The sequence below is a fragment of the Ursus arctos genome, unplaced genomic scaffold, assembly GCF_023065955.2.
Source record: "Ursus arctos isolate Adak ecotype North America unplaced genomic scaffold, UrsArc2.0 scaffold_6, whole genome shotgun sequence".
Lineage (NCBI taxonomy): Eukaryota > Metazoa > Chordata > Mammalia > Carnivora > Ursidae > Ursus > Ursus arctos.
In genome coordinates, this window is record NW_026623078.1 from 71,510,014 (window position 1) to 71,532,017 (window position 22,004).

At 53.0% G+C, this 22,004-nt stretch overlaps 1 protein-coding gene across 19 annotated transcripts in view; it reads right to left on the reverse strand.

Moving 5' to 3' along the window:
• MTSS1 (MTSS I-BAR domain containing 1) overlaps positions 1-22,004 on the reverse strand; it is a 156,727-nt gene that overhangs the window by 4,193 nt on the left and 130,530 nt on the right. For 6 of the 19 annotated variants that reach the window (XM_026495429.4, XM_048212525.2, XM_026495431.4 and 3 more), the window contains 7 exons: positions 11,657-11,814; positions 10,328-10,435; positions 8,962-9,059; positions 6,845-7,055; positions 2,963-3,082; positions 1,893-2,087; positions 481-654 (listed from right to left, as the gene is read on the reverse strand). In XM_026495429.4, the coding sequence (XP_026351214.2) occupies positions 481-654; positions 1,893-2,087; positions 2,963-3,082; positions 6,845-7,055; positions 8,962-9,059; positions 10,328-10,435; positions 11,657-11,814 (1,064 nt within the window). The remainder of the gene's footprint in view (positions 1-480; positions 655-1,892; positions 2,088-2,962; positions 3,083-6,844; positions 7,056-8,961; positions 9,060-10,327; positions 10,436-11,656; positions 11,815-22,004) is intronic. The other 13 variants (XM_048212527.2, XM_026495436.4, XM_057307817.1 and 10 more) reach the window with 5 other exon arrangements.

Below are 22,004 nucleotides of genomic sequence, written 5' to 3' on the forward strand. Positions count from 1 at the left end.
TTCAAGTGGGAGCCTCAATATTACTCCTATTCTCCTCCTGTGAACATCACCCATCTGTGGGTCCTGCCCAGGCTCTAGAAAATTCTAAGAGTCTGATTTCAGTGCCAGGCTTTTCCCTGGAGGCCTTCTAACCCGTATAGAGCAGGGAGAGGGGGAACGGGGCTCAGATCCCTCCAGACGCCAGGCTGACTCAGCCCCCCGTTGCTGGCCAGCATAGCCACCAGCCAGGTCTAGAGGGGTCCAACTGGCTATAGAGAATAAAAGCGTCACCCTGGGGGCACCTGGGTGGCCCAGTCGTTAAGCATCTGCCTTCAGCTCAGGTCATGATCCCAGGGGTTCCTGGGATCGAGCCCCGCATTGGGCTCCCTGCTCGGCGGGAAGCCTGCTTCTCCCTCTCCTGCTCCCCCTGCTTGTGTTCCCTCTCTTGCTGTCTCTCTGTCAAATAAAATCTTAAAAAAAAAAAAAAAAAAAAAAAGTCACCCTGGTGGCAGCTGACACAGTCATGCTCCGTGGTCTCTGAGCTTCCTCGGCCGCAGCAGGCGCGCCGCCCGCGGCAGTGGGGCCTCCTCCATTGGGGTCGGGCTCCCGCTTCTCCTTGCGGCGCTGGAGGGTGTTCACCAGAGGCTGATCGTAAGGTCCTGGCTTGGCCCAGTCCTAAGCAGAACGAACGTGGTCAGACGCCGGGGCCTCTGCCTCCATTTGGGGGGCTGTAGAACCCTCCGGACAGCTGCCCACAGAAGGCAGCTGGGCCCTCTGGGGAAGCTCAGGCGAGGACAGGCCGGCAGGCCCTTCTACCAGGTCCTCACCCGGCTCTAAAAGAAGGGAGTGCAAACTCCTCTGGGGGCCCCCTGGGAACCTCCCTTTTCCTCCTATCTGCCCAAAGATGGAAAACCCTCAACAACCAGGCAGGTACCTGCGGGAGACTCCTAGTTGACAGCCACCCGGCAGCCGACCAATGTCCAGGACGTCTGAAGGCCCCAGCCCGTGGAGAGCAGGCCCTCCCTTCCAGTGTCTGAAGGCACCCGCTCTCCTCCAGCCCAAATGTCTTCACTTGAGCCAAGTGGCCACCAGGGGGCACTAACGGGATTCAGCCACTCCCCCTGAGGCTGAACCTCCACTTCCAGGAAACTGGGCCCCAAAGGGCACTCAGGACGGGCCCCTCTGAGGCCCTCATAAGGAGGGAAGGCCTCTGGGGTCAGCAGAAAGACTTCTGAGGAGTCTGAGGGGTCCACACTACTTGTGAGGGATTAAGTCGAGATCGGCTCAAAAGGCCACAGCCTAGGGTCACCTACTATTCAAATCAGGGACACCACCTCTCAAAATAGAGTATCCTTCTGGACTTGCTAGGAAATCATTTTGAAACTTTTTGTGTGAGGGCAAACACAGTTTAATAGTAAACAAATGAGACTAAACAATAAAGTCTCCATTTACTTTTGAGATAAAACATGGTGAACCAAACCATAGTTTGGATTATGGTTCTGTTCCCACGGCCCAATAAGGGACTCGGGGGAAAAGTGTGGGGCACGTGGCCGGGGAAGGAGTGGCTCCCGGTCCCTGGTAATACTGACACTGTGCAACGGCCCTCGGCAGGGCAGAACTGCCCAAGGCCCTGTCTGGGTCTGCCGTCTACCCGGGCTTAAGGAAGGTGTCTTCCAGGGAGCCTCTCCCATCTCAGCTCCACGTGGAAATCTCGCTCTCAGATCTGCCTGCTGCTTTTTGGTTCTTCCCAGAGGGAACTTTCTTAGGGAGAGGTGTTCTATGGGGAGGAAGGCAGAGTGTGGAAGGGAGGGGTGAGGGGGGTCAGGATGAGGATCGTGGGACAGAAGAGGGGGCGAGCACAGAGCCGTGAGAGAGGGTGGAGGGAGAGGAGGGGAGGGAGGAGAGACACAAACCTTCCAGCTAGGGATCTGAGATGACGGGAACATGCCGGGCCCAATGGTGTGATAATGAGCGAAGTCTGGAAGGTGGACAGAGGTGACCCGAGGGAGCAGGCGGGAGGCAGGCAGGCAATGAGGGGAAAGGCTTGCCCCCACGGGCCCCACATGGGACTCACTTGGCAAACTACAGTGAGAAAACCCGTTAGACAACTGGAAACAAAACAAACAAAAAAGGGGGGGAAAAAGGAAAATAAAATTAATATAACAGGATGAGTGTGGAGGCACAAGATGGCATTGACATTCAAGGGAGGAGGGGGACCGGAGACTTTATGAGTCAAACAAGCGGCAGGGCTCTGCTGCTCGTGGATGACCCGTGGGGCACAAAGGGCCACGGGGCAAAGAGTGCAGTGGGACACCAGATGAGTGCTCGGTCAAGGACGTCATTCATCTACATTTTGGATAGTGTGGAGACTGATCAGGGTCCTTCGTCTGTGGCGAGCGCAATGGTTTTTGATCATTCAGCCAACGAAGCAGAATTTCATGGTGAGCGTGACTTGCTCATCTCATTATGCAAATGTAAAAATTCTCAGGCGTCAACTAAATCTGTTCATCCTAGGTTTCTGAAATCATCTCACTGTTTAGGAGCAGATTCCAAATCGGGGTGAAGAGGGGGGAGGGGATGGCAAACGAAAAGGCCGAAAAGCGCACAGCCTCTGCTGTAGGAGAGGTCCCATCCGGCGGTAGGACTATGGCGACAAGGGGGCCACGGTGGGGGGGGGGGGGTCTTGCGAGGGGAGGGGGGAGATGGATGAGCACACGGCACTGTTCTGGGAAGGAGCCTTCCACCTCCGAGCTCCCCAGACCCCTTCCTCTCCCTCAGGACGACGGCAAGGTCATGGCTCAGGAGTCAGGCGCCCACTCAAGAAAAAGCCCTCAGCCTTGTCCCCCTCTCTGTCCCCAGGAGGGACTGCCCTGGGTGTGCCTTTGTTGAGTTCATGTTTCCAGTCCCGGCGTGACAGCGAGCTGCGGGCAGAGGAGAGGGGGCGGGGAGGGGCGGCCGCGGTGGCCGGGGCCCAGCCGGTCACCTTCTCTGTGGACGCCCAGGCGCCCATGGTGGAGCCTGAGCTGACTGAGGTGGGCGAGCTGCACTCGCTCACGGACTGGCAGGTTTCCGAGGCTTCGGAGGAGGCCGAGCTGGACGAGTTCTGCCGCAGCCGGGGACCACAGGCCACCAAAAGTAACAGGAAATCGAAAGCGAAGATGGGGCGGGGAGGGCACGCACACAGAGAGAGACAGACACATACACACGAGAGGGAAGGATGAGAGAAGCAGAGGGTTAGGGTTATTTTTCCCCCAAAGCTGCACCCACGCAGAGGCTTCCAAGCCCTCCGAAAGAAGCCTGAGACGCGGCAAGGCCCAGACCTGCCAGGCTGTCAGCCCCCTGGGGACCCCGATTTGTGTGTGTCTAGTCTGTGCCAGGACCGGTCAGGGACAGGACTCCCGGTGCTCCCTTGGGGCTTTCTTCTCACGCCACAAGCCCACGTCCCAGGGGGGCCTGCCTCTGGAAAATGCCAGGTGCACAGGCCTCTTAACTGCCTGAGGACTGACCCCCACCCCCGCCACACACACACACGCACACCAGCTTGGGCTCTGGCTCCATCTCCAATTCCTGGCCGTGCCCTTGGTCCCATGCAGCCTCCGCACCCATGAAGGGCGGTTTCCAGCGAGGAAGCTGCATCCTTGCAGGACAGGTTTTTCCGTTTCTCTCCCAGGGAAATGATTCTGAGGTTTGGGACACTGAAGCCCTGAGCTCAGTGCAATGTTTCAAGTGGCTGTCCAGGGAAGGGGGAAGCATCTGGAGAGATCTGGGCCATTAGAGAAAGGAGGTCTGACTTGGGACAATATCCCTTCATGCCCATCTTTATTACACCTCCAGTCTGCCGGGACCTCCCGCCCTGCATCGGCCAGGGTCCGTGCTCCCAGGTCAGTCTCCTGACATTCAGCTCAGGCAGGGACTGGGCCAGGGGGCTCACCTATCCGTCTCAACTTTCTAGTCCTGTCCTGGCACCTGGCAGGTGCTCAGAATTACTGAACGGATGCACGACAATGACCATCTCTTCCGTAGAAGCTGGGTTCCCTAGGAGGCTGCTTTGGGCACACCCAGGTATTTGCTGTAAGTTTTGTTCATGGCCAACTGCAACCTCTGGCTCGTCCTTTTGCTTAAAGCCCAACGCTACTGGGGTCCACTGTTATGTCCCCAAAAGTGTTTCTGCATTCCCTGCCGAGGGGGCCAGACTCCTGTTTCTGTCCACTTCTTTCACTGCCAAAAAAAAAGACTGCCAAGCGACAGGGCTGTGGCTCTCCATCCTGCAAGCAGCAAGGCTCCAAGACAACCCCCCGCTGCTCAGGACCTGCGGAACCAGCAAGGACAGGCTCCCCGGCGGGTGCCCTGGCGGCCCCTCCAGCTCGGGCTCTGGTGAGCAGTCCCGGATCCAAAGTTTGAGGGGTTCGGATTTAAGTTACGTTTCTGTCACTTCTCAGTGGAGGAACCTTGGGCTTAATCTAAATCTCGATTGTTTTCATCTTTAGGGACCAGTAATACCTAACAGAAGAAGACGAAATGAGATTTTCTATCTAATGGATGAAGAGAAGACGAAAGCGTACGTCTGTGTACAGAGAAGCCAGTTATCGCTGTCATTTGCCAGGGCTGTTCATTCTGGTCCCTCCAGTTCAAGTCTGTTCAGCTTGAAAGAAAGAGCCAGGAAACCAGCGAAGGACTGCGGGTTCCTATTTCCTCTGACTTCTGTTCACTTTTCCTAAAGATCCTCTCGCCTTGACGGAATGAACAGCTCTCGGACAAGACCCTCACCACAGACACAGCCCCACTCCTGGGCATACGTGGGTTAAGGTACGACTTGAAAAGAGCACCGTGGACGAAAATGGGAGAATTCTTAACACCTGGCATCACTCAGCACTCACTTAGAGCCATGTGACTGAGGGGAGCAACGAAGGGATCTTGCCCCTTAGAGATGCGTGTTCCCCTCCTCGCGTCCTAAATAAGGTACCATTACGACCTTCAGGAGACTGTATCCTCCGGCCTATGTGATTTGTGCGATTTCCTTAACTTCCCCTCTACCTTACAATTACAAGCAGCCGTCATGCCTTTCTGTAAAAACAGAATTCTCTATTGAATTTTGCAGCCTCCCTGAGCTTATTAAAACTACCCTAGAGCTGCGAGCCAAGCAGGTCCTGGGCACCGGCGCTCAGACTTCAGGAAATCCCGTCACGCCACCTCCTGCTTCCCTCGCCAATACGGAGGCAGAACCCTCACTTCGGCCGGACCCGCACCCGGTCTCTGACGGGAAGGCCTGAGCGCAAGGCCTCTCCTGAGAAAGGAGCCTCAGCGCGCGACACCATGCTCATTTGTCAGCTGATTAAAAACACACACAGAGTCAGGCTGCACAGTGGAATAGCCCTGGAAGAATCGCACATTCCTGTTTTCCTTTCAACCATTCACACTGCTTTCAAGACGCACCCGTGTGGGTTGGTGTGCACATGGCGGGGGACAGGCAGGGGACACCTGACGGACCAAGCCGGAGCACCCCCGCAAGGGCAAGCACATTAGAACGTAAAGCCATGCCTCTTGGCCCTGAATATTTCTGTGGGAAATCGAGTCTCTGTCCCAGGAAGACAGAGCAAGGCCACGGTCGCCTGGGACAGCTGAAAAATGCCAGAGGGACCACTGAGCTGAGAACCTCTGGGTTCAGCAACGTCAGATAAGTAACCTTCCGGCTTAAATCCCCAAAACACTGCAGCTGCTCCTCTCCACGAAGTGCTCCCCGGAACACTCCTCCAAGGATGCCTCATGGCTGAGAAAGAACAGACAGGGCTCTGGATCAGTCACCAGAAAGCCTTGCTCCGGGTCCCCGACCTGCAGGTCACGCAATAGTGCAACGTGCGTAAGTCACATCTCTGAGCCTGTTTCCACAACAAATAGGGATCACAATAGTCCACGTGGTTGTTGGAAGGACACGGATGGGGGGGTCCTAGGGTGGTGCCGGGGACACAGGAGATATTCAAGGACTGTTAAGCGAACTGGGTGCCTGGATAAACAAGACAAGCACATGACCTTCTGAGTCCCCAGGATTGTGGACTGCAGGCCGTGGCGAGCTTCAGAGTGCGGCAGGCTCCGAGCCACCACGCTCCCCAGCAGACGGTGCTGCGGGGCACCCCGGGTACGGGCGCTTCCTGGTGTCTGCGACTGTGCTGCTTACTGAGTGGGAAGCCAGGCCCCTGACACCAGGGGAAAGAGGGCAGAGAGGGCAGCAGGCGGAGGGTGTCCGCATGCCCAGTCCAGCTCCTGCCTCCTGCTCCAGCTAGAACCGCTGGGCTGGCCCCAGTGCCACCCAACCCAACTGTGGTTGAAAGATGCAACACCTTCCCTTCTCCCAGGAGCAGAATGCCCACAGAATTCCTCTGCAAGGGCTCTCAGGATTCATTCTCATTCTCACACCAGTTGCTGTAGGGAACCGGAGAGTGCCAAGGAAGGTTTCCAAGGCACCGTTCGAGCACAGAATCTCCACCATTCAGAGAGAAGCAGAGATGGCGGTGAAGGACAGGCCACTGTTTGCACCAAAGTCATTAATGAAGCATCATGCTAAGCCGGACACTTACAGGGATGCCAGAAGGTGGCCCAACTTCTTTGAGTCCGTCTACTTACATGAGAGAACTCCCCCAACTAACAGGGTGACTTGACCATCACCACCATGGAGACAGGCTTCAAACCCAACTTAGAGTTCTTACCCTTTGGGGAAACAACACATCTAAAGATGAAAAATTAAACCAGAGGTTTCTCGTGGGAAGAGGCCAGGGGTCTGTCCGAGCCAACACCCGTCTCTGGCTCCAGCCCCTGCTGGTGGCCCGGCACTTGACGTCACAGCTGCTTCTGGAGCCAAGGGCACCCTTACCTGGTTGGGGGCTTCTGGCGGCATGGGGGACGGTGACTTGGACTGGAAGGCGTCCTGGGAAATGAATCCTGAGTCGTGGGAGGACACGCTGGACAGGCGGACAGGCGCCTGCTGGGCCAGGTTGGAGCTGCGGTAGCGGTAGTGGGAGCTGGGGGAGTGGGAGTGGGAGCCGCTGGAGCGCGAGTCACTGCTGTTGACACTGTTCAGGCTGCTGTGGGGGCCGGCAGAGGGGAGGCAGGCGTGGAAGGTAAAGGAGGAGGCATAGGAGGAAGGAGGGAAACAAAAAACAGGGGGATGGGGTGGGGGGAGAACATAATGTAATCAGCTATCTGCCACTGAGAAGCAGGGCGAACGGTAAGACAAGTTTTCAGAACCCCAGATCATGAAGCTAGCAAACAAAAGTTTTTTCACGTGAGCAAGGGAGAGAAAACTAGCGTTATTATAAACCGGGGGTCTGCCGGACTCACTTCTCTGATGGTCCCACGAGGGGTCCTTAGCACGGAGGCCCATGATTCTAAAGAATCTACCGTGCTACTCAGTCCTGCACGTCATCTGCCACCAAAGCTAGAGACCTAACGTCTGTGGTAGGATAAGACGGGGCGAATCCTCGCTGCTCAGCGGCTCGCAGAAGCCCATGACCCTGTAGCAAAAACCACGAGGCTGCAACGCCACCCAATTAGAAGAGTCAAGCGTTTCCCTTAGATGGACCATCTGGGTCCAGGAAACCAAGGGCAACCCAGACAACCGTCGCCTGGGGAGTGCAGGTGCCGAGGGCCTCCTCAAGGTGATTCTATCCTACGCGAGCCTGGTTCGAGACCATCATCAAGAACATGAGCAAATCGACTCAGTGTGTTCGTGTCGCTGTGCTTTACCTCTTATTAGCAAAGCTGATGCTTTAATGAACGGCTTTACCCTGATGACAGGAATGTGGGATAACATCTGTGGGCCAGGTGTGACCAGCACACCTGGCGAGAGGTGTGCAGCTTTCAACAACTCCAGGGAGTCAATGCTGAGCTGTTTGCTTCCGAGATGAACAGTAAACAGGATGTCGAGAAGGGATACACACTGGGTGTTCTGTCTGCTTCCATCTCCAGGTCTAACAATGCTCTGCACACTAATTCCTCAGATTATGAAAACCAGAAAACAGAACAGAGTTCCGTGGTCCCAACAACCAGAAGTGAGATATAAAGTGCAGTTGTAGAAGTATCGGAAGGGACAGAACAACCAACCCAGCCCGGGATTAGAAAGTTTGTGGCTTCTGCTCCTGGCAAGAATCTCGTCAAATGTCGCCAACGCTGACAGCTAATGTGGTAGTCAGGGCTGTGTGACCGCCCTACGCTAGAATTACTCGGGGAGGATGTTCTGACGGATATACGGGAGTGTGCCAGAGGAAATCACTCCTGCTGGGGATAATTATCATAATTTTTGCTTCCCCTCTTCCCCCCACCCCCTGCCAATCAGTCAGAAGAGGGCATCTGGGGACTGACAGTGACGCTCATGGCAACTGCACTCCACCAAGTTCATGGCCGATGCCGTCAGTGCAACGGGATTTTCGAACGAAGCTAACACTATAAGAGAGAAAGATTTTCGTGCAATTTTGTTTTATACCAGTGAGATAGTTTTCTTGGTTACCAAAATGAAAACCCAGTAGATTTGTCGAAGACACACACACAGCCCACAAAAGAGGCCACCAAAGCAACCAATATTTTTGGGTTGCGGAACGTCAGGATGTAGCATCTTCCAGTCTGAAATCCCTGCTCAGTGTTTGCTATGCCTGCTCAAATATGAAAGGACACACACAAGTGTGCACAGAGACACAACAGTACCCAGATTTGGCAGATCCAACCTGCTCTTTACCCCCAGTGCTAATTCGCAAGAAGGGGAACTTCATTTGGCTTTGGAAAGTCAAAGAAAAAGATCAATCGGTCGAGTCCCCCAAGAAGGATCAGTGGTACAAGATGAAGCTCCCATCCTTCACAAAGAGGAGAGTGAACTCTGCAGTCAGCAAGCCAAGAATGGTCAAACAGAAAACTGCTAGAGAACAATTTTGCAGATGGCAGGATGATTCTAGATGCTTCTCTCATGTATCAGCAGGAGCAGAGTCCAGTTTGACTTACCTGCAGACGCTGGACTTGCGGGACATGGTCGTGCTGGGGGAAGAGGGCGGCGTCTGGTACGACCAACTGTAATCAGAGCCTTTCAAGTCCAGAATCACCTACGGGGACAGAGCCAAGTGGGTAAGTGAGTCGCTGAGCAGGGAAACCTTATCCATCAAATCTTTACCCATAACATCAAAGTTCTGCCATCATCCAGGGGTGTAATGTAAAAACTGTTGTTCAGGTCTTTTTTTTAAATTAAAGAACCATACTACCAATCCATCAATGTCCTCATCCTTTTTCTGACACAAGCAAAAATAGAAAAAATTGGTGGGGGGGAGGGGACCGTGAATGTCTAGAGAGAGAGGGAGGGAGAGAGAGAGAGAGAGATTTATAGTTACAGATGAACAATTTACAAGTCATTTACACTCCAGGCTAGAATTTACAGCACTTCTGTCTTCAAGCACTACGCATTCAATCACGGCTTCAGGATTTGTTAATCTTGCATTTTAACTGCTGGGGATTCAGTGGTCACTCGTGCCCTATCTGACCAGGACTTGATATTTTAACACCTGACAGAAGCAAGAGCAAAAGCCAGTGTTTTCACAGGTACTCCTGCACCTGGCTCCCCTGCCTGACAAGTAACCACTTGCACGTGAGGTCGGCCTTCCATTCTCACAGCAGATGCCCCACAAACGTCTGTTTACTGAGCTGACACACGCCCGCTGTGCTTTAACAAAGCAACTTCATAGAACAGAAAATATAAACCCTTGCGTTGGTCTTCGGAGTTGGTTCTCTAGGGAGGCAATAAGAACTTTAAATAAAGGCCAAGAGCCAGCTTCATCAGCAATTCCCACTTGAGATAATGTTACTGTCCTATGAACCAAATGAATAAGCATGAAAATGTCATCTTTTTCATGAGAGCGAGCCTCACGCATTAATTAATTAGAATGGGAGAAATCCAGTGAGACTGGTTCACAACGATGACCAAGACCACTGCCATGTTCCTGTAAGAGTTTATTTCTAGACGACAGACAACCACAGTGGTTAAGACCACGGGCTCTTGACTGCTGGGTTCAAATCCCAGTTCTGCCACTAAGTAGCTAGGTGAACCTGGTTAAGGGACTTTCTCTCTCCGTGCCTCACTGTCCTGCTCTATAAAATGGGAATAATACTGAAGATTAGCTGAGGAAGTCTATGTAAAGAGCTTAGAACACTACCTGGCACACAGCAGGTGCCCTATAATGGCTCACAGTGATGATGACTATACATCATCCTGCAAAACACAGACAGGATTTTGAATGGATAATGCCTTGAGGAACCCTCAAGACCTTAAACCTTTATGTCTTTGGTTTGCTCTCCCGAGTGCTCAAGCCGCGACTCCTACCTGTTCACTTGAGGAGGGCAGTTTGTGAGGGTCCATGGTCAGGCTTTTCAGATCTTCTGATATGGTCTGAAGGTGAGTTATTTCCCCTAGCATTGAGATTTCTTCTTCCTAAAGGAGAGTAATTCACAACATGTTGTCATCATGAGTGATTCACTTCCTTGTCTTGGTCAACTGTTCTTCTTAGGGTTATTGTCTATCCCTTTCAACTTTCCAGAAAAGGCACCCCGAGACTGGTACATCTGTGCTGAAGGTACCAGCCCTCTCTCGGGAAACAGAAAGGGAGAAAGGAATCTGCCATAATTATGGGGTGACCTGTACCCCCCCGGGACAGTGATGAGCAAGTCAAAGCAAACACGTGGCCTTCCTTGCAGGGTCTGGGGGCGGGGGGCTAGCACACCTGCTCAGATGGTCTGCCTGCATATTCTCACAGGATCCTGCAGCACAGCCCCCCATGGGCTGAGGCCCTGCTCTGAAGTCACTTAGCTTCAATGGTTGACCCGAGCTGGAGTGATCTGGGTCCAGATCAGATAACGGATCTTTGAGACGGCCCACGTGTGTGCTATAGTGTTAAGTATCCCCCTTCTCTCTTGTGTTTTCCACCAACTTAATAACTGGCATGTGAGACGGGAACAGGAGACTACCGAAGGGAGTCATTCACTCCACCGAAGTGCCAAGCTGGGACTGCAGGCCTGGGCAAGAACGAGCCACGGAGAAGTTCTGTGCTCAGAGGCATGACTCATATTTTGCTAGGGCTGAGGGAAATGAGCTGGTGTCTTCTTATCAGCTTCAAGAACGCCGGCAGCAGCAGTTCTCGATTTTTGTATACAAATGCTTTACTTAAAAAATTAAGTCTGAATTGATTCGTTGAGGCTCTTCCCATTATTAATCTCATGGTCACTACTGGTGTTGAACTGGGCCACCGAGTCTCAAACCCACCCGAAGGCCTTGTTTAAAACACAGGTGACTGGGTCACCGCCCCCAGAGGTTTGGATTCAGGAGGGTCTGGGTTGGGCTCCAGAAGCAGCATCTCTAACCCGTTCCCCAGGGACGCTGCCGGCCTGGGGACCACACCTTAAGAACCACTCTGCAAGGCCTTCTTGACTTGGGGAGAAAGAGTAAGTGAATACCTAGTGCTAAGAACCGTGAACAAGGAGGGGGCCCCATGGCCAGCAGAGACCCGTAGAGAATCACTGGCTGACAGGAGCCCTTCCGCCATCATGACTCCTGACGCACAGCACATTCCCCGTGACTTGATGATGGGCGGGTCAATAAAGGAAAGTCTCCTCCCAACCGGCCGTTGATGCCTTCCAGAGCTTTCCACTAACTTACAATCACTGGCCGCAGCATGGAGATAAAGGTGCAGAATCGGCCGCGCTCCTCGATCAAAGCCTTCCGGACCGCCTGCTTTTCTGTCTCTTCCAACAACAGATACTTGTCGTTGACATCCTGGAGCGCGCTGTCCAACTGCGGTTGGATGTCGCCTCTCCCTGCAAACAGAACAAAGCCCTGGAACAAATGCCCTTCCTCCCTCGAGTCCTGGCCAGAGTGGACACCACCTCCTCCCGGACTTCCCAGAAGATTTCCTGGGTGACTCCTCCTGACTTGCCTTCTTGCCTCGTGCAACCCCACAGAGACATCCGCCAACAAAACCCCAGGATGAGGCAGCCAGACAGCAGTCTTTCTTTTTAGAACATTCTGAAGAGGCTAAGAGATGAAGAAGGTGAGGGCCTGTGGTTGTTTCCCAAAATGGGCACACGCTGGCTTTGCTGGGTCAGCCTCAATCCAAGAGCCTCTGTTTGGACAGAAGTTTCCGTCCCTGAAGACAAAGATGGCAAGCACCAGCTCTCCTGTCTCTGGGGGGCCCCTTGGAATTCTTGGCAGTCAGTTTAATTCCCTGGTGGAGAGTCCTGAATGTCCCTCTTACAAAACAAGCCCGGGAACAAAAAGCCCTACAGTCAGGTCTCCGCTGGTGAGAACCTGGGTCAGTGCTGAGCCCATCCTGTGTGAGGTAACGGTCTGGCCATGTCCACAGACCCAGTTACAATGAGGCAACCATTTCTAGAGTTTAAGACAGAGGGTTAACCTTTTCTTGTTTGTTTGTTTTTGAGTGTTAACCTTTTAAACTCAAACTTTCTCAAGTCAGCAAACTATCTCCACAAATAAAATTTTATTAGCACACAGCTGTACCCACTCGCTGATACACTGTCTACACCCGCTCTTGCTACGACTGCAGAGTGGAATCGGTGGCACACACACTGTATGGCCCCTGCACTAAGAATATTTACGATCTGATTCTTCGGAAACAAAGTTCGTTACACTAGAAGACACACACAGGCACTGTGTCGGAAGGAGAGGGACCTGCAGACTTGATCTGTACGGGGGACAAGGGGGTGATGACCTGAGAGCCCAGCTCACAGGCTTCCGTGCTACTGTCCCCACGTAGGGGCTTCACCTATCACCTGAACAGAGAAAATTTCTAAACCCCTTCAGGGCAGGGCCTTGGAACTCTCCCCGCCCAGCCCCTACCCACGGCAATGTCATGTGTGTATACAGCAGGTGCTCAATACATGGTCATTTTAACCACAGAACGTTAGAGATGGAGGGGGCCTTCGGGGTTGTCCAACCTGCTTCAGTAGAGGCAGAGGCCTCCAGAAGGTGAGGGGCTTGTCCAGCGTCATTCTGGGAAAGCCGGAGAGCAGGACAGAGCCCACACGGCTCACTCCTTGGATGCTGGACTCATCCTCCTCTGTCCCACGGCCTCAGCCGCAGGAAGGAGCCCCACCTGCCTGCCAGCAAGGGGCCTGAGCAGTCACCCCTTGCCCTTCTTTAAAATGATGTAGAGAACGTTAAATGAAATGTGTTATTTGGTTTGAAGAAGGAAAGGGTTGGGGAAATTGCCTTGAAAGGAGGAATATGTTCCATGTTTTCTCTCATAAGCAGATGAGAAAGCTTAATTTGGAGCAAGAGGTGGTTCGGCTTCAAGAACATTCCAACGGAAAAGGTCTTTGGGTTTTATTAAGGAAAAGTCAATTCCTGGGCAAGAATGAAGTTGTAGGTGAGCACAGAGAGGGAAAAATCCTGTGAATTCAAAGGTCACCCCTGAAAAAGCCTTGGACGGCGGTAAAGCACAGTGAACACGGTTGTGCACAACTCTCGCGAGCCAAGGGAGCACAGGCGCATGATGGCTGCAACAGGCAGGAGTGAATTCCGCACAGGGATTTGATCCAACAATTCCAAATGGGAGAGTCTGCCTACGTCCAAGCTGACCGCCTCCAATTAGTCACTGCCTACCCCTCAGGATAATTCTAGCACCAACTCCAGGTTCCCCACCACTGCCTCGGGCGCCTCCCCAAGGATGGGGGGCATCATCCTCACACGTAAACCTGGCCCCAGACCCCAGGTTTCACGCGTCTGCAGTGATAGGAGACCTGAGAGCGCACGCGCCCCTTCTCACCGGGGGCTGACCAGGGAGGGGACAGGTGCTCCCCACCAAGGACACCCACTGTCCGCGGGCACATGCTCTAGGAGGGAAGGCTGGGGTGTCATCGGCCCTATGAGAAACGGGGGCCTTCTCTTCCCCTCTTGAATTGCTGGTTTGTGCAGCTGAGTGCATATGCACCGAAGGTGCCCGGGCACAAGCCTCTGGTAGCCAAGCTCCTCCGGGAGAGGCTTTGTCAACATTCCCGGCTGTTCTGCAGCCTGTGAGACCGCCTGGCCCCTCTCCGTCCCTGCACGGGGAGGCCGAGGGGTTTAGGGCTGGTCTAAGTACTCTTTCAGTCTCTCCATCTCTTCTATGATGTTCTAACAAAACACGAAGAGCCCCAGGCATCAGAATGTTCTCAACTGCTGTGGACGAGGGTGGGGGGAGTCGGGAAGATAGAGTAAAACCCACAGTGCTTGACCAAGCCCACTGGGATGTGCTCCGATTACGGCAGCAATTTCTCTTCCTATCAGCCTATAATTATAAGAAATTATGAAAACGTGAATCTTCCCTTCCTTTCACAAGATATAAGGCACATTTCTATCTGCAAGTAATTAACACTGACTGTTAAGCATATACGTCCATAGGAATGCAAAGTGACGGAACCAAGTGTCTTCTAATCTGATAAATAAAAATTTCAATTATTCTATAATTACAGCAAAGTTATCTTAAATATGTACCATATTATAATTAAAGGACTTTCAAATTGTAGTATTCTAAAGTAAGTATAAACTTTAAAAACTGCTTAATCATAGGCACTTGAGTCCATCTCCATTCAGGATATATCATAACCTAAAAACAACACACTGTGTATTTCTTAAATTCACCGACACAACATATAATTATATTTATAAAAAAGCTGTGGAAGAAATTATTCTATGTCCTAGCTGGACGCACCGGTTTTAGGACACAATCCAGAGCTGTATGGGTGCTGAGTCAGTACAGCCCGTTCACGGGGCTCCTGCTGGCGATGTTCGGGGAGCCCATGCCAACTCGCCCCGCACAGCCGGCCGCTCCAGCTCCCATGGGACTGGACTCCATCCTCTCGGTTCTCCTCTGCTATGGCCTCCCTCCCTGGGTCAGCTCCATGTCTAGCCTGGGCAGCTACAACGTCCCCTAATTTGTCACCTCCTATGCCCGCCCAGCACAATGCCAGATGACTTGCGAAATGCAAAGTACCTCTTCGTTTCAACAGCTCCTGGTGCTTTCAAGAAAAGTCCAATGTCTTCAACACCGCCTGCCCTGCAGGGCATGCCCAGGTCAGCCCACCCACTGGCAGCCTCTTAGAGCCTTCTCCGGCTACACGCTCCTTTCCCTCCTTCCGCCACTGCACAGGCCTTTCTCTGGGGTCCGGGGTCCAGCTCCATCCCATCCTCATACGCGCTCTCCTCCTCGCACCCACCTAAGCACCTGTTCACCTGGCAACTCTCCAGCCTTCAGGAAAGTCCTTCTTGAACTCTCTCACCCGACTGGGGTTTTCTTACTTGATCTCGGAAGTCCCCTACATGGATCCCACAGGACACAGCTCCCAGTATAAATTCCATCTTTATTTTTCGAGGTCTTCGACTGATGCCAGTCTGCCCTACTGATTGGGAACCCCATGAAGGTTTCTGCTCAGGGATGTACCTTCTCACCCAGCACGTGTGCCTGGAAGATGGGCACCCAGATATCTGCGAATGAACGAGGCACTGACAGAATAACTTGGCCCGAGTTTGCTCACTGGCCTCGACCATCCTGTCCTTAAAGGGCCTAACGCTATAAAATTCACCAATCCCAGGACTGCCGAGCAGCCACAGCGGGCTTTCCAGACAAAATTCCTGAGCAAAGACTCGCTTATGACCTTTTCTCTAAAACTAAAGTCACCTTAGTCTTGAGACTATTTCTCCCCTACCGCCAGTTTCCAGGTGTTGGTTGTATTCATACTGGAGAATTCTAACAACAGCCAGGAGTCCTTTACTCCCCCAGAAGTCAGAGCACGATTCTCTTTACAGAAAATGCTGCTGGGACAAAGTACCAATAATGGGTACAATGTCAGGGTCCAAAGCAGCACCCCTAAAGGAGAAAGGATTTTTTTTATTTTAATTTAGTAGGGAGAGTTTACCAAGCTATCCGGAATGATATGAAGATGCTATATCTTCCAAACATTTTATGTTTTATTTTCCTTAATCTTTATATCAATGTTCAAGGCAGGAGTTAATACCCTCCACGGACAGAGGGGAAAACTGAGACCAAGGGAGGCAAAGTGGCGTGCACAGAGCCACCGAGCGAGGAATGAGTGCGGCCAGACTCACCCGGAGGTCTTTCTTGTTCAGAAACCCATGCTCTCCGTACTCCATGCCCACAGCAAGCATGAACCCCGTGAACAAGCCACAAGGAGCTACACGCTCTATGTCCTCGACAGCCCAAAGTAAAAAGCCAGTCAGCTGTGAGGAGCGTGATCTGGAACCTCCCAGCCGTTCACACACACACTGCAGCCCACACCTGAGCCCTGGCGGAACCAAGCCAGACACATTCTCAGGCAAAGGGCTTTCTGACAGACAACCAACCCAGGACACACTGGGTCAAGACCAGGGTCAGAAGAATACCCAAAGTCATCTCTTCCTCCTGGGACAGAAGTACAGGGAAACTAGCAGAATCCCACAAAGTGACTTCCACCTGCCCCTGACATGCACGTGCACGCACACACATGCGTGCACACACACGCAAGCATACCGCACTTCAATCAGAGGCACCCACTTGTTCACATTTTTCTAGCTCACAAATCATATGGGATAGAAATACTGAAATCTGGGATACAAATACGGAAACGGATGTCCAAGGCGAGGCTGGGGATGAGAACTGCAATGATAATTCCCCTTTCCCATCAAAAGGCGGCTGTCCTTGCTATCCACGTACAGTTCTGCTCGGCTACCCTGTAGCAGTTTTTGAGTGATTCCCCAAAGGAAAAACCACTAGAAATCAAAAGATTGATAGATTCGATCAGACCGGATTGAAGGCTTTTTGACCTAGCATTTTTCAAACTCAATTTCTGTTATTCTTTTGCCAGGCTGTGCCCTCCGTGTCCCCTATCTGTGCGATGTTAATAGCAGTCCCCAGCTCGCACGGTGGTCTTGAGACAGTACTAGCACGGCACCCGGTATGTGGTGATCACTCGGAGTCCGATGCTGTTGGCATCTCTCAAGCCATCCTCCCCGCACCGGGCGCCTCGGCAGGGGACAGTATGCAGGGCACAGGGCACTCGGGCTTGTTTCAAAGGGGCTTTCAGGTGCAATGTCCTCTGTGCTGTGCACAAATGCATAACATCCAATCATCCTTTCAGGAAAGGCAGGAGTTTCGTCATCAGGATTCGCTGGTCCCCGAGCAATCAGCTGTGTAATCGAAGCAAAGACAGCTCCAAGGACAACCAGGAAATGTCCCCTGCCAACCTGTGGCTCAGCACCCGTGGTATCTCAGAATCCTCGTGTCACTGAGAAGATTCCTCCTCCATGGTCAAAGACATACTCTCCCATCCATCACCTGTTTGCCTGAAATTTGCTTCCCCTTCACCTCCTCTTTCTCACATTTCCCCTAAAAAGCTCCTGAACCCCCGTCTCTCTCCATCCCTGTGGCCACTTCCCTGAGCCCTGGCCACGGTCACCTCCTGCCTGGACAACAACAGCCACCTGTTAATGGGCATCCAGCTGGGTCACTACCTAATCCAAATGCACACAGTCACAGAAGAACTTTCTAGAAGCCAACGAGCCTACAAGGGCTTCACAGTCTTGAAAGCCACGTCTTTAACGTGGAAAAAGGCTGTGACCCGTCAGCCTGCTCACCTGTGCCTAGTCCTGTACCTGAGGAAGAGTCAAGACCACTCCCGCCCGTGTAAGGTCTCGATATATACAGCACATTCTTCCATCTTCCCTCAGCACGGGGAGAACGTGACCCCAGCGTGTAGCCCGACAGGACGCCTAGCAGGCACCACTCAGCATTAACTGAGTCAAACGTCAATGGAACCACCCTCCAGCTTCCAGCCGTGCGGATTTTGTGAGTGCCTGCTCCCCTCTTCTCCCATCCGCCCCTTTCTCTGCAGACACTCTTGACTCAACTTTCAGGAGTCGGTTTGAGTGTTGTCTCCTCCTGGAAACCTTGAGCTCCCCCAAGGAAAACCCAGCCCCTGCCTCCTGTGTAAGCACCAGCACTTTCTTCATAACGAACTGTTGTCATGTTGTCATGTCAGAGTTGTCATAAGATGTTAGTGTGTTGTCTCAGAACACAACGCAAATATACACACACTTGGTCTTTGCCCTGGTTCCTGGCACAGAACTTCCCCAAACCCTTGGAATTTCCAGAATGGCAGGAATGTCTCCGTCAGGCTAACGAGGTGACAGGGAGCGTAGGGGGCTAGATAGCTTCAGGATGGGAGATGCTGGCCAGGAAAACCAACCACAGGATTCGAGGTTTGAGCTTTCAGCCCCCACCCCTGACCTCCAGGGAGGGGAGAGGGAATGGGCTTTCAATCACCAATGGCCAATGCTTAATCAATCGTGCCTCCATAATGAAGCCGAGGTAAAAACGTGAATAGCCGGTTTCAGGAGGAATTCCTGGCTGGGGAATATTCCGATGAGTTGGGAGAGTGGTACGCCCGGGGAGGCACGGCCGTTCTGCACCCACCCTGACCCCACCACCCTGTGTATCTCTTCCCCGGGATGTTTATCTGTATCCTTTAGAACAGACCAGTCATCCTAAGTACAGTGCTTCCCTGAGTTCTGGGAGTCGTTTTAACGAATTAGCAAACCTGAGGGGAGTCTACAGGAAACCCTGACTTCGAGGTTGGCCAGGCCAAAGCCTGGGGACCCCCACCTGTGGCTAGTGACTGAAGTGGGGGTGGTCTTGTGGAACTGAGCACTTAGCCTCTGGGATCTATGCTAACTCTGGGTAGTTAGTGTCAGAACTGGGCTCAGTCATAGGCGTCAGACAATTGATGTTAGAACATAAATGCCTTTGTCACCCTGGGGACAGCTTGGGGGCAGAGGCCACTTTTGCTTCCTTAGCTGCCCGCGGGGGCTAGCGGGGGGCAGGGGGGCACTCATACCTATCTCCCTCAATGGCTTGCTGCGCGGGGCTCATCACAGTCTCCCGGGAGGACGTTTATGAACGAGAGAGAGGCCACCAGATGGGAACCAACTAGCCCCGTGAAAACCGAGACTGGCTTGCAGCTCTAGCGACACAGACCGGCCGCACACACCCCCGCCCCGCACCCGCCGCCAAGGAGGTGAAACCCACACTGTGCAAGAAATCAGTATTTCAAGCAAGCTGTTCTTTCAATTCTTGGCCTTTCCACTGGACTCCTGTTGTATCCCCTCCAGGCCACTGTAAACACCTCTCTTTTACCACAGCCTTTTTACCTCTCCCTTGGCTCCTGAATGCAGCCGCAGGGAAGCCGGGAGTTCCAGCCCATGACAACAGTGTCACTGTGCAAGGGACAGCTTGGCATTTCAGCTCCTGGGGTCAGCCATCCGTAATCAGAGCCACAGGCGAGGCCCCTGGTGAGCTGCGTGGGGGTGAGGCTTTCTCAGTGATCAGCTCTGCAAAGGAAGGGGATTCACAGCTCTGGGCCTCCGGGCGGGGGGGGGGGGGGTCTGCGTGGCCTGTTTTTACCTACAATTCTTAGCTGTGAAATATGGCGAACGAATCCCCCCCGCTTCTGAGGACCACCTGCTTTCTTCTCCAATGCAACAGCCCTTTGCAGGAGTTTCCTGGGTTAAATTCCAACGTCCCTACTGATTTCAGGCAGGGACAGCCTTCCCGAATGCCACACAAGGTATAAAAAGGAAAATTCATCACTCCTGCTTCCACCAAGGTGGAAGGAGTCGGGCTGTCCCAGGCTGTGCTTTTCCCCATCAGCCCGCTAGCCCTGGGCTTTGCCTCACAGGGCCGGCTGTGTCACCCGCCGGCTGCTCCTCTCGCTTCTGCTCTGCTGCGTGCTCTATCCGGTGTTTCCGAGGGCCAGAACCTCCGTCAGGCCGTCGCTCCCTAGTTACAAAGTCCTTCCCTGTCCATGTCACACAGGTTTTCCCGTTAAGTAAGACTTGTACCCATTCAATTATTTCCTGCATACTTAAATATGTGTGCTCCTGGAATGCCTTCCCCAAGCCTGGGACAAAGCCGTGACTCAACAGCCTCCCCCGAGTTACAGTTGGATCCAAATCCCCAGACACATCGCAAGACTGCACCTGGCCAAACCACCTCCGAAGGCTGGAGCCATCACCTGCCCCCGACTTCGGAAGGGACTGTTCCAGCTTCCATTTCCACAGACAGCAGTCATTTGTTCAGGCCCAAAGTAAGTACACCTTTACCATCTGCACTGGTGTGAGCGCAGACGGGGGAAGCAGCTGGACCACGGGCCAGCCCCCCACCACCTACGACAGTATTCAGGAAGGACAGTGGCTGGGTTGTTGCTGTGCAGACTGCCCACACGTGTTAGTGAGGTGGTGACCGCAACGAGCAGTCAATTTCTAGGGCCAGGTCTCGGAACCTAGACAGCCAGAAGCAGCCGGGCAGGGCGGGGGGGCCCTCTCGGCTCCATCCCGACTCCAGTGGCCCAGGAGGTCCTAAGGGGATCGCTACTCCGGGCGACTTTCAGAGGCACACCCAGGACACAGGCAGTGGACAGCCGTGCGGGGCTCCTCGTGCCAGCCACGCCAGCTTCTGAGCGGCCGGGTGTCTCTCGTGCTCAGCAGCAGGAACAGAGCAAGGACGTCTTCTGCCCCGTGCCAGCCAAGAACGCCAGGCGACCCACTAACAGCTCAGACTGTAGATTTTTAGGTGGGAACCCCCTGTGGGGAAGAGGGCTCCTAGAACTATCCCCTTCCAGAACCAAAGGCAGGGGTGGCTGGAAGAGACCCAGACCCGGACCCATCCAGTTTGTGCCACGGAGGCAGGGACAACGACCCACACTGACTGCAGGTCTCAGGGGCATTCGGAGAGTGGTTTCTGCCGGGTTTGTAGGTACAGAAGAAACACACGTGGGGATGTGCGCATACGCCTGATGTGGCCGTGGGACGCGTAAACCACGCTCGTGGTGGAAGGCACTCGGCACTGCACAGGCGCTAAGAAAGAGGGAGATGATGGTGAAGAAGTTTAGTCCAGTTTGGGGTCTGAGCAGAAACGAGGCCTAGTCATGGAACCATCCGGAGGCAGGTCGGGGTAGCCGGGGAGCTGAGGCTGAGCGAGGGGGGAATCCCTGTGGATCTCATATGGCTACAGTTCACCTGTAGGGAGACCGGCAGCCTCCTGAAAAGTTAACTCAGGGTAGCACACACACTTGCCCTCAGGGTGCCCCCTCGGGACACGGTCACCTTTGACCAGGATTCCAGTGACAGCCGTATGTTGGCATATACTGTCCCCTCCCCCTTGAACAGCCCTTGCCCTACTTTCTACCAGCTGATCCCTTCCCATCTTCCTATCACCTCCCCACCCCCAAGCTGAGCTGAGTTCCTCTTTCTTCGCCCACTGCTCTACTTTTTGCTCACACTCCTCAGAGAGCTGAGCACACCGGATTAAACAAGCTGGTTTACTTCCACTAGAGACCCAATTCCTCGAGGGGGTGGCGTATCCCTGGCAGAATACATTTTGAGTTGTAAATTCCTTCCCTCATGGAGGCCCTGAGCCAAGCTCATGCAGGAACCCAGGGTTCACAAGGTAAATACTTCTAACTAGACCAAATGAGAGTTTCATTTATATTTTTTTCTCTCGTTGAACCAGGACAATTTAACTAGTGTGAAACTGTTAAAATGTAGATGTCCAGGTTCAAAAATGATTTAAAACTTGTAAAAAAAAAAAATTTAGGAGGGCTTCAAGCCATACTGCTCTCTTATGTCTTTATGCCCAAGTTCATGGCTATGATTACATGTCACTGTGGTTTAGCTTTTGGACCCTGCAAGAGAAAGAAACAGAAAGAACTGTGGCAATTTCTCCTGAGAGGAGCAGAGTTTACGCGACAGAGCCAAAGGGGGCTGTGCGGTTTCTTTCCTCATCCCCAACCCTACTGCCCATCATTCAAAGCAAATAAAATGCCCAGTTTGCTCCACAGACGGACTCACACCAGGCTCTTAGAAGGTTCTAGTAAAACTGTGTGATCGAAACGACACCTATTGTGCAGTTCCTTTTATATGAAACGTCCAGAAGAGGCAAATCCATACAGGCAGAAAGGAG